This window comes from Cydia splendana, chromosome 15 (assembly GCF_910591565.1).
Source record: "Cydia splendana chromosome 15, ilCydSple1.2, whole genome shotgun sequence".
Lineage (NCBI taxonomy): Eukaryota > Metazoa > Arthropoda > Insecta > Lepidoptera > Tortricidae > Cydia > Cydia splendana.
This window is the reverse complement of record NC_085974.1, coordinates 4,681,185-4,693,803: the sequence shown is the minus strand read 5'-3', so window position 1 is coordinate 4,693,803 and position 12,619 is coordinate 4,681,185. Positions and strand designations below refer to the sequence as shown.

The following is a 12,619-nucleotide window of genomic DNA, read 5'->3' as shown; positions in this document are numbered from 1 at the left end:
GTCAATGGAAGGTAGTAGCCTGGGGTTGGCCGGTCGAAGTATTTTACAGATGGTGCCAGCATAGGTTTTACCTGTCAATCCTACGAATTGTCTCAAATTCTTGTGTTTTGTTTTTAATTTCATGCCCTAGAATCTAGGGTTCGGTTCCTAGCATCTAGGGCCTAGATGCTAGGATCAAACGAACGCTTTAAGCAAATCTCATAAAGCAAAACTAGGGACGGGTAAAACCTATGCTGGCGCCATCTATAAAAACCTGTGACAGTTGCCAAACCCATTATCCCGCAAGGTGAAAAGGTTACAGTTGGAAGTGGATCACAAGTTTTATTAGCCTCACAGAGGTTCACATCGCGTACTCACTGTAACATCTATCGAATAATCTCAGCGTGTTTTGATGTGGGGCGCAAGTGTGCGACACGCTGCCTATACGTGCGCGTTGTTCGCCGGCAAACGTATTTATTTTAGGCCCCGCCAGCGCCCGGCTCAGTCGCTCATTTCTCCTCCGACAGTGTGCCAGTGTTTGTGAATTTTGAACTTTACCAGTAAAAAAATAAAACACAATGTCCGCGTCCCCTATTGCGAGGCAAGCGACGCACAGCCAGTCAATCCCGACGAGGCGGGTGCTGATCTCGGACCCGGCGCAGATGCCTGATGTTTATTCCAGCACGCCTGGAGGCACCATATATTCTACTACCCCTGGAGGTAATTTGTAATTGTAATTTCATCCTTATCTAATGTTATTAAAGCACAAAATGCCATTCCAAATATAAAATTCCTCATTATTTAAGGTAGGTTCGCTACATAATTTTGTGGCTTATCTGCGCGATTTGCCTCGCGCTCAATATTTTATCTTTCCGCGATAAAGTTGTCTAGATTGTTGACACGGTTATACCTATATGTTGCTAGGTGTATGTAGTTCATGTTGCTAAATTGATTAGGTCAGTGACCTCAGGATGCATTTGTCCATTAGCTGTATTAACCTCGAGAGGGACTGAATTGCAACGAGCGTAAATTTAGATGCGACATGGAACTTTTGTCGCCAGAACTTGCTTTAAGTAAGTGGCGAACAAATCGACTCAATATACCTTCAATAGTTATGACTTAGTAAGAATTTATAAGTAGCTACTTAACTTTAAATCCTGCTTGGAATCTTCAATTAGGTACACAACGTGAAACGAATTGTAAAACGATTTATTCCTAAGTAAATTCAAGTTTAACGTCTGTCTGAGAATAATAAATGTCCAAATTTGAAACACAAATCGGTTGGGGCCGCAAAAACGCGTATTTCCGTCAAGGTCAGGTAGTAAAGTTATCTTCAACTGTGTGGTCTGTGTGTTTAGTTGTTTACACATGTGGTTATGTAATGCCACATGGCTTGGTAAATTAGTAACCACCGTTTGATTGTAGGTTAAATTGGTTTATTTGTGGTGGTCACGTGGGCCTTGAGGTGTTAACGAGGTAGGAAATGTCACGTTTGCATGTCGCGGATTAAAATACGATATGACCTACTTTTGAGTTGTGAGCTACATTGTATTTATATGGGTCAAAACAGTTATTTTTTATTTATGTGTATTTGTGTTTCCTGTTCCTTATGCATTTGGGATTGAGTCTGGCGAATGGCGATACTTTAAAACCAGGGGGCCGATTTTTGAATTTCGACCACTCGATTTCGTGTATTTCATTAAATAATATCTCCACTACTAGGCATTTAAATTCTACTAATAGAATTGAAATAAAGTGGTCAATACCAATAGATTCCAAATTTCGATCGCTCGTATTTCAAAAATTAGCAACTCGCCGTTTTCCACCGATTTTCGAGTTACGAAATCGAGCGATCGAAATTCAAAAATCGGCCCCCAGATGATTCTTCCGTGTCCATCCCAATGTCGCATAAAAGTAACCTATCCCAAAATTTATCTCAATGTACCTACTTATAAGATAAGATAAGATAAGATAATAGTTTATTGTATAACTGTGTACAAAGATGTTGACAATACTACAATTATGAACCAACAGTTTATCCATCACGGACGTACAATATAATTTTGACTAACCTATAACTAGTAACAAAGTTATTACATGCATCATACTCTATCATCATAATCGACAAACTCTTTCATGCTGTAGAAGACTCTATTAATAAGCCATTTTTTTAAGATAGTTTTAAATTGTTTACCTTCGACTGACTTTATGTCAATAGGTAAGTTGTTAAAAACTTTTATTGCAGCAATATAGGCACTTTTATCCATTAGTTTATTATTGGCCTTTGGAATACGATAGTTGTATTTATATTGCATGCGTAATTTGTCATTAAGTGAGGACAGTTTTATGAAGTACTCTCCATTGCGCTTTACAAAGAGGCAAAGCTCGAGTATGTAGATTCCAGTTAAAGTCAAAAGCTGCTTTTCCTTGAATACATTTCTGAGCGAGTGACGATAGTCCAAGTGAAACATGTTTCGTAAGCATCTTTTTTGTAACCTGAAAGTAGTTAAAACGTCCACAGAATCACCCCAATAAATAATACCGTACGTGAGTTGTGAATATACATTCCCATAGTATGCGCTCTTAACAACATTCTCAGAACATGTTTCAGAGAGTATAGATAAGGCATAAGCTGTTTTAGCAATTTTACAGTTTAAATCTGCAATATGAGATCTCCAATTAAGATGAGAATCTATTGTAATTCCCAGAAAGTTAGCGCTGTTTACTTGTTCTATTGTCTCTGCTCCTTGTGTTACGGAGATGGACATAGCCGAAGTTCTATAATTTCTAAATTGAACGAGCTTTGTTTTGTTTAAATTTACGTTCAAGTTTAATGTTTTTAGCCATTCAACTACAACACCTAGTGTGTTATTTATGTTGTTTTCAAGTTGTTCCTCTGATAATGATCCTGAAAATAAAAGTGTGGCGTCATCAGCAAATAGAACGCATGGTTCGTTGACAATTTTGGGTAATTCATTAATGTAAATTAGAAAAATAAGTGGACCCAATACACTTCCTTGAGGAACTCCTACGTTAACAGTCTCAAAACATGATTGTTCCTGTTCTATGGATTTTGTTACATCATTAAACGATTCTATAACTGTCGCCTGTTTCCTATCACATAAGTAAGTTTTTAAAAGTTTCAGAGCGCTACCTCGTATTCCTAAATTTTCTAGCTGACATAAAACAGTATCGTGAGCTACACAGTCGAAGGCTTTAGATAGGTCCAAGAAAAGAGCAAAACATGGTCTCTTATTGTTTATCTCATCCCATATGTGCATGAAAATCTTAAATATTGCCAATGATGTAGATTTTCCTTTCTGAAATCCAAATTGATTTGGATTAAGTATTTTGTTTGTTTGTATGAAGCTCAATAACCTATTATAGATAACTTTCTCGAAGATTTTCGAAAAAGTTGGAAGAAGAGCAATAGGTCTATAATTGCTAATTTGATCCTTCTCACCTTTTTTATATAAGGGTTTAATTAAGGCTTTTTTTAAATCTTCAGGAAATATTCCCGTCTCAAGAGTTAGGTTTAAAATATGTATCAAAGGATCAGAGATGTAATCAATACTTGTTTTAATTACTTTTACTGGAATAGAGTCGTGACCAAAACTTTTTTTATTGCTCAACGATTTTACAATGTTTTTTAATTCAGTTTTGTCAACAGGGTTCAGAAAGATGCTTTTACAGACTGTTTCAGAAATACTTTTATATTTATCACAAGGAACATTACTCGAATTTTGGTTGACAAAAAAATGGTTAAAAGTTTCGGCTATCGTTGAGGGATTCGATATACTAATACCATCATGTGTTATTTTCTTCATCGTTGTCTTTAAAGGGTTTACGGAAGAAGTATATTGCTTAATCAGGGCCCATGAAGCTTTAGATTTATTCGCACTATTATAAATAAATTTGTCATTTGTGATCATTTTTGCGCGACGGATTACTTTTTTATACAGTTTACAGTACATCTTATAATCAGACAAGATCTGGATATTATTGTGCGTCTGACTTAACAAGTGCATTTTGCGTTTAGTTTTACTCGCCTTTACGATACCTTTTGTTTTCCAGTTTGGGTTACTCTTGTACGTCTTACGAACGGTTTCAAGAGGTATTGTTAAGTCAAATATTAACTTGTACATGTCTATAAACGCTTGATAAGCACTATTGGAGTCCTGTTTCTCAAATACGTCGGAAAAATTAACCTGTGAAATGTATTTAATAAAAATTTCCAGATGCTTATCAATTTTTCTACTTTTTATAAACCAATATTTTTCTCTGAAACCATGTGAGGTAGGAAAAGTTATTATCTGACCAGTGTGATCAGATATACCTAAGTTTAAAACTTTAGCTGTGCATTGTCGAAAGTTTGAGATTAAATTATCAATGCACGTTTGAGATGTGATCGTGATTCTAGTCGGTTCTATAATTTTGGCCTTAAAGTTATACTTGTGTAGACAAGTAATGAAAGAGTGCTTTGCTGAATCGTTACTTAATAAATTGATATTGAAATCACCTGCCAAAATTACTTTGCGCTTAAAATTACGAGAACGCAGTGTTAATTTGCCAAGTAGAACTTCTAAACTTTCAAAGAAATACAATATATCACTATCGGGACTTCTGTATATACACACCACTATACAGTTTAGGTCAGGTATTAAAATGCCGCAAGCTTCGAAATGCAACTCCTTGGACAGAGCAGAAATCCACTCAAGGTTAACAAAGTTTATGGATTTTCTTACATATATGCAGACCCCGCCTCGAGTCATCTTGCTTCTACAGAATTGTGAGCCCATCATGTAATCGTTAATTTGAAGAGAGCGAACTTCATTATTTTTTAAAAATGTTTCAGAACAGCAGAGAACATCTATGTTTATGGATTCTGTTAAAATTTCTAGTTCGCCAATTTTCGACTTTAGGCCTTGAACATTTTGATGGAAGACTGAAAAAGTGCATTTTTTAGGGTCGAAAAAAATCACTTTCGTTATGAATGTTAATTGGTTTTCCGGTTATATTTTCATCTGATTCCGGTTTTGTTTGAGTGTCCTTAAAAGTATAGTATTCATACTTATAGTTTAGACTAAGTATCCGATTTAACAATGCAAAACTTAATTTTAACTTACCAGTTCTAAAAGTTCTATTGCCGTCATAAGGACTTATAAAATAAGACCATTGTTTATATTCAATACATAGCAACTTGTACATTTCGCTGATACTAGGAACATTCAGATTTTTGCTAAGGTATACATCGCTAAGTAGAATGTTAGTGTGAGATAATCGCTCCATGTAGTTATAAAGAGTTGCCTGTAATTTCATGAGACTTTTATCATTTTGGCCACTTGTTATAACGACATAGTCATATTTGGTAAAATCCCTACACAGAGTTATGCAAGATTCTAGCAGCTTGTCTGTTGATGCCCCTGGTTTTACAATAGCCGTAACAATGTGTGTATCACCGAGGTGGTTTTGAAGATATCTCCGTAGAAATACGCATTTTTCATCTGAAAAAATCAGCACTTTACTTTTATTTATTTCTGTTCTATTTGGAATTTCCGCGGCCGTAGAAGAAGAGTCATGGTCACTTTCAGTGTCGACAGTATCGACCTTACATTTGGGCAAAACTTCATTGTCTTTTTCAATGCCCGTGACAGAAATAGCCTCGGAATTAGCAGCAGAAATGTTTAAGGAGTCTTGCATGACTGGTTCTGGTGTGGATAAAATACCTGATTCCGTGTTTGGAGCACGGGTTATAATTTCCTGAGAGGTGGAGCTGAGTAAAGAATCAGTTGTGAATTGACTCGAGTTCTTTTTCTTGGATGATTTTTTGGGTGTATTGTTTACTTCCAATTTTTTTTTGTGCAGATCATCTATTTCCTTTAATTTCTCCTCGAAATCTTTTGTCATTTTCGTAATAGTACAATTCAAGCGGTCGATTTCCTCGCGAGCGCTGGCCAGCTGTTCGGATAGGTCTGACACTTGGGATTTTAATTCCAGTACTTGCACATCCTCCGTAGGCCTTGTTGATAGGTCCGGAAGGCTGTACACAGTATCATCATGCTCTTGGGAGTCGAAGTTTGAGTCGGATTCGGATTTTTGAGACAATTCCGAAAAAGGACTTGGTTGGACCACCTTCGGTTTCCGTCGCGTTTTTATAGGCGAGCGTACGCTGCTGGAGCTAGATGCAAATTTTTGTTGGCCCTTTGCAGTATTCGGACTGTTATTTCGGCACTTATGACATTTCCAAGCCTGTCTACCCAACTTAGACATTAAGTCGAAGAACTTGATACTGACATTTGTAGTGCACGTCACGTCGTAATAACTTCCACACTGTTGACATTTTAAATAATCCTTAGATTTGATTTCCTTTGTACATTTGGCACAGTAGTTTATCTTAGTCTTCGAAGACATTTTATGTTCTTTGTTTTAAATGGAAACGCAGTAGGTAATCTTAGAGCTAAATTCACCAGAGTTCACATCACGGGCTACGGCGATTCCTTAGTTGAAGTGTGCTTTAAGTAAAGTATTAATAATATTCACGAAGTAACATAGCAATAATGTTCGCAAAATAACCAACTTATGGCTATATACAGTCAACGGTAAAAATATGGGTGTACAAATCATCTCAAAAATATGTCCCATAACTCTTATGTCAGTGAATTAAGAACTATGGGACATATTTTTGAGTAAGTTGCCTACACCCATATTTTTACCGTTGACTGTACCTAAAACATTATCAATGTCACACCACAGAACTTAATGTTAATAAGGCATGGTTTATATATAGTCTCCTAAATCAAAATATACTCTAACCTACTCTAACATTAACTGTACATTTTCGTCAATAATATTTGTAGGTAAGTGTTACCTACCTAAACAAAATCTATACCTATGGGTATCTTAGCTAATTAAACTTCGATTCCTATTGTAAAAATTTTAAAAATTATAAATAAGAATACGTAAGGGGAAGGGTGGTATAAAAAGCCAGGTAGTTAGCCAGGTAGTAAGCCAGGGTTCCGTTTTGTAAAAGGTCCGTAACCTTAATCTCTATGTATAACTCTTTCTTTCTATAACAACTCATACCACACAGTGGGGATATTATGGACTATGGTATGTTTGATAGAAAGTGAACTAGACAGAGATTAGAAATACTGGTTACTTGCCTTTATAAAATGCGATCCAAGTAAGCATATTGCTAAAACCGTGCTCCGCGAACAAAGTTATGAGTACGTAGCACTAAAAGGAAAGAAATGAAAGAGAGAGTTTCTTTGTGTTGTAACTGTGCAAAGTGACATTTGGCGATACTGAAGGTTTGTTTTCAAGTACCTAATTTATGTGTATCCACAAAAACTTAAGATGTCTCATATTAGCTTCTTCGTATTTTATCGATAGCGGTAGGTTAGCAACAGGGGGCGATATGCTGATGAGGTCACGAGTTTAAACGGGCCCCAAGGCTGCCCAAACTGCTCGCTTGATTACAAAGTACATACCGTAAATGGATTATTTTTGTGTATGGTAACTACTAAAACTTACACGAGTTGCTTATATTTGGTGTGTAAATTATTAACATCTAGTTAAAAAGCCTTGTCATCTTTAGTTTAACATATCTACTTATTAGGAGTTTGACGAACATTGATTGTGATAGGTATGTGAAAATACTAGAAGGTACTAGAGACAAACGTAAATTCATTTGAGTACGACGCACAGCAAAAACCACTAAAGTTGTCATTAAACTTAATTACAAGTAGGTTCCTACTTATATTACAATTGTGGGTATTATTTTTCATTTAATCTTTGCTATAGGTACACACGTTTTGTGGTCAATAAACTCTTATTGAATCAAATGTTTATCCCGCTAAGCCATGCGGTTAAAATCGTATTATTTTCCTACTCACTGTTAACTGCGCAGTACTTACCTATTATCGTAAAAAATGCACTACAGGATAACACAGCGTCAAATAAAACCACAATAACAATACGTACTACACAGTTCTTACTCCATTTGACATAAGACGTATTATGATTACATTCGCCTGTTTTTTTCATGGTTTTTGTACAACACGCGTTCTGTAACCTTGACCGCGAGAATTTGAGTAAACAGAGATATTAAACTCGACGGTTTAGCTTTAAAAGTGTTAAGAGAGTTATACAATACACGTGTAACTTCACTAGTAGGTATTACTTAAAACAAACACGTAGAAATAACATTTGAGTTGTTAGGTAGTCAAATAATAAAACCCTGGAGGTCGAATCTAATTTGATAACAATTTATAATGGTTTGAAGTGGTTAAGATACGACTTCTTCTTCCTCGCGTTATCCCGGCATTTTTGCCACGGCTCATGGGAGCCTGGGGTCCGCTTGACAATTAATCCCAAGAATTGACGTAGGTACTAGTTTTTACGAAAGCGATTGACATCTGACCTTCCAACCCAGAGGGGAAACTAGGCCTTATTGGGATTAGTCCGGTTTCCTCACGATGTTTTCCTTCACTGAAAAGCAGCTGGTAAATATCAAATGATATTTCGTACATAAGTTGAGAAAAACTCATTGGTACGAGTCGTGGTTTGAACCCGCGACCCCCGGATTGAAAGTCGCACGCACGCTCTTAACGGTCGCTATAGGCTACCAGCGCTTGCTGGTTTTGATACGCCCTTGAAGATTATTTTGGTGATTGGCGCGCATCTCACGCACGACGTTCATTTCTTTTCACATGCACCAATCAGCGTGAGCGATCATCAAGGTCGTATTAAAATAAAATATTATTATATCTGAATCGGTCGCCTAAAGGGTTGTCGTTACACAGACTGTCATTAATATTATTTTCTTGAATTTAATGCCTAATGTTACCTAAACGTATTTAAGCCGCAGCATGTAGAGTAGGTATTATTGATGCCACGAATATTCGGCATCTATTCGGTATTCGGCCACTTTGCCGAATATTCGGTATTCGGCCGAATGTTGCCTACTATTCGGCCGAATACCGAATATCTGTTGCACCTACCTAAAAAGAAAAATTTCACAAAAAAATAACCAAAAACTAGGTATACTTATCAAACTGCACTCGGGACTTAATCGCGTATTTAAGTTTCCGTCCTCGAAACGTCGGAGGTAAATTTTAAAACTTAAATACGCGATTAAGTCCCGAGTGCAGTTTGATAATGTTGAATAATCGTGAAAGTTTAAATTAGGTATACTTATGTTTATGTAATATTTAAAAGGTATTCTTGGAAAGTGGTTAAATACAAAGGCACGTTTTTGAGCATTTGTTGATTCCAAAATATTTTATTTTTATCATGGGTCTGATTTTATTGACTCTAACTACATTCATTAATTCTGTTCAACATAAAAATATATCTTAGCAAACGTTGTGCTTTGTTGGCGAACAGTTTTCGTAATAATTGTGACTCAAAATGTTCGCATGTCATGCCGAATAATCGGTCGCCGAATATTCGGTATTCGGCTGAGAGGGGGGCCGAGTATTCGGTATTCAGTATTCGGCCAAATTCACTATTCGGGGCATCTCTAGTAGGTATACAGTAAATGATAGCATACCTACCAAAAAATGTCAGGAAATAAATCAGTTTTTCATAGCTTTCATCAAATAATTACGACATCTACGCGCAAAGGATTATCCAACCAAAGTTTTGGTTTCGGCAGTTTTCAGTATAAAAATCGTGTTTCGATCTAAGGTCGCAAAATTGCGTGTGCAAAACACTGATAACATTACGAAAGGAAAGCAATTCCAGGTATTGAAGATATGTATTGAACATCACTTTATTGTCACATAAGCTTCACTAATAGCCTTACTGCTAAATTGCTAATGGCTACGGTTGTAGAGGTTGCTTGTAAATAGAATAACTTTATCGAGGGCACTTAATGTCGGGTTCCAAACAAACTGATGATAAAGATAACAAGAACATATCGTATGTCGGGTGACAAGCAAAAGTCACTAACTAACACCATTTAAATTATTGGACAATAAACCGTGTTACAAGTGTAATAAAGTGCATTGTTACTTTAATTTTTTGATAGTACTTAGTGACTTTTGCTTGTCACCCGACGATATTAGATATGACGACATAGGGAAAGTTATGGTCAAGCTGTCTTTAGAAGGCAGACAATATGCTACAAGATATTATAAACTTTAAGTCCTTACCTATACGGTATGCTTCACATTGTAAGTTGATGGAATGACTAGGTATAATAAAATGAGGCACGTTGTGCCATCCACGTCAAGCGGTTTATATCTGTTTTGTTTATAGTAGTTAAAGATTGTTTAAATAGACAAGAAATAGTTTGTTTTAATATACTTACGTGTGCAAGCGCATGTGTAAACATTGAATTGGAAGACTCGAGCCTCGTGCTCAATTACTACCTACATAAAATACATAAATTTTACACTTAGTTGGAACATTGTACGGTGCAAAACTTACTAACTTATTCCTGGCGTTCCATGACGTCTTGTAGGTACTAGTAGTACTATGTACGAGTAGATGCCATTATGAAAACTAAATAATCAAGGACTGATATATTGAACACACAATAATTATGTTATTCTCTTTTTTCCAGGCACCAGGATAGTCTACGAAAGGTCTTTCATGTTGTCTCTGCGGCAGTCTCCAATCTCTCAGACGCCGCCGAAATGCTCGCTACCAGCCGCCATGTTGAAAAACCCCGGCGCTGGCAACGTCTCAGTGTTGCCAACACAGAAAAATACCCGCTCGAATTCCATCTCGTTCGACGAGTCACAGGAAACGTTTAGCATGGATCTCTAGAAGCTTATATTAAGTTTCTAAACTTTTAAAAGTTATGACTTTTAAACTCGATGTAATTTTATTTGAAGCGTCGTAATTCCTATAAGATTGTGTCGTGTGGAAGAGGCATAAGAGACCTCATATACTAAGCAAGCAAAATCACAATAGCTCAATTGTCAGGCACAGTTGAGGTTATTGTTTTCGCGCACAAATGGATAACACGAACATGTAACTTCAATTACATATTCAGGGAGTCTCCTGTTTTGCTAAGAATATGGAGTCATAGATAAGTAATTATGTATTTGCAGTTTACGCCTTTGCAGCAGGCTTTCATTATTGTCTTTGGCGATTGCAGAGGTTGTAAAGCATTTGTAATTTCTGCAAATGTGGCTTGCTGTGACAAATTTTAAAGGTTTTTAATATCAATACATTAGTTTTAAGATTTTAAACATAGTTCTTTAAGCGTGACTGAACCGTTGGTAGTGCGTTCAAAACGCAATCCATTGCCATTTTCATTACATTTATTTAAATGGCAAAGGTGTTTTGTAAATAGTATCAGATGGCGTAAGACGCATAAATTAGTAATCGACTAGTTTATAGAATAGTAAAACAGCAAGTGCCATTGAATAGAAGTTAATTAGTTTATAATTTACTTCTGAAGTGGTGTTGCGAACATTTAGACTGCGTTCTCAATATACTTATAATGCGATGTGTATTTATTAATTCAACAATGATTTATTTAAAAATCTGTGTCTTGTGACCTTACTACTCGTATTTTAGTAAATTTATAGGTATTATTTGTCGCTGATTTTGATCCTTCATCAGAGGTATTCATTTGCGGTAGGGCTACCGCAAATTTCGTTATTTGCCTCTCTATCACTCTTGCATATTTGAGCGAAAGAGAGATAGAGAACAAAATTTAGTTTTTCGTTTGTAGCAGTAGGGCCCTACCTCAAAGATTATTAAAAGACTTAAAGGTTATTAAAAGACGCGACCCCAAACTATTGCTCCCAGTTCACTGTGTATGATGAGACGACAGCAAAGTATTGTTGATTTTGCTATCACTCATGATGAAAAGGGTAACTCTGTTTGGAGATGCCGTACAAAGTGACTCTTTTAATTTCTCGTGAATTTAGATTAGTTAAGGCTTGAATATGACAAATCTTGTTAATTGTTGTTCCAAAGCATTTAATACATTGTAAACACATATTGTAAATATAATATTCTGTTAATGATAAAATTTATTTGGCTGAAATTTATTACTCGGCTTCTACTGAGACAATTTGATATTACAAATTTCATTGACTGCCAATTTTTTAATAAAGTTGATATTATGAGTATGTTTTGTTTCATTTGGTACACTTAAAAACAACGTCTAATTTCAATAGGTAAACTGAATTATTTTACTAAGGAATTATTTGAGATAAAATTGCCACATCACTTAGAGTACCTAAACTGGAAATAGGTACATGTTAGTGTCCGACCGAAACATGTTTTTTTGCCGAAACCGAAACCGAATGTTCGGCTTTGGCTCTAGTTTCGGCCGAAACCGAAACCGAAACTTTTGTAGACTTGTTAAAATCGTTGACAAAATTCCATAAAACCGTTTTTACACAAATATTATGGGGCTGTCAACACCCAATGTCCTTGAAATTGATTTTACTTAAGCAAATTTTTTAAGAAAATTACTAGAGTAAGACCAAGATAATTCTGCAACGATTTTGATAACACACGCAGTGCAAGTGTTATTTTAAACGCCAAAACTTCAATGAAATTATGACGTATAAATAACATTTGCACTAGTAGCACTGCGTATGCTATCAAAATCATTGCAGAATTTTCTTGGTCTAACTCTATTCATTCACCAGTCAAGCTAACATGTAGA

General features: G+C 36.0%; 1 protein-coding gene across 1 annotated transcript; it reads left to right on the top strand.

Moving 5' to 3' along the window:
* Nucleotides 1-439: 439 nt before the first annotated feature.
* LOC134797476 (eukaryotic translation initiation factor 4E-binding protein) lies at nt 440-12,074 on the top strand. Its single transcript, XM_063769712.1, has 2 exons — nt 440-699; nt 10,550-12,074. The coding sequence occupies exons 1-2, from the start codon at nt 558-560 to the stop codon at nt 10,753-10,755; spliced, it is 348 nt and encodes a 115-aa protein (XP_063625782.1). The 5' UTR covers nt 440-557; the 3' UTR covers nt 10,756-12,074.
* The last annotated feature ends 545 nt before the right edge of the window (nt 12,075-12,619 follow it).

Coding starts and splice junctions, on each gene's coding strand:
- LOC134797476 (XM_063769712.1), top strand. CDS start 558: ATGTCCGCGTCCCCTATTGCGAGGCAAGCGACGCACAGCCAGTCAATC. Junction 700..10,549: donor ATATTCTACTACCCCTGGAG/GTAATTTGTAAT, acceptor TCTTTTTTCCAG/GCACCAGGATAGTCTACGAA.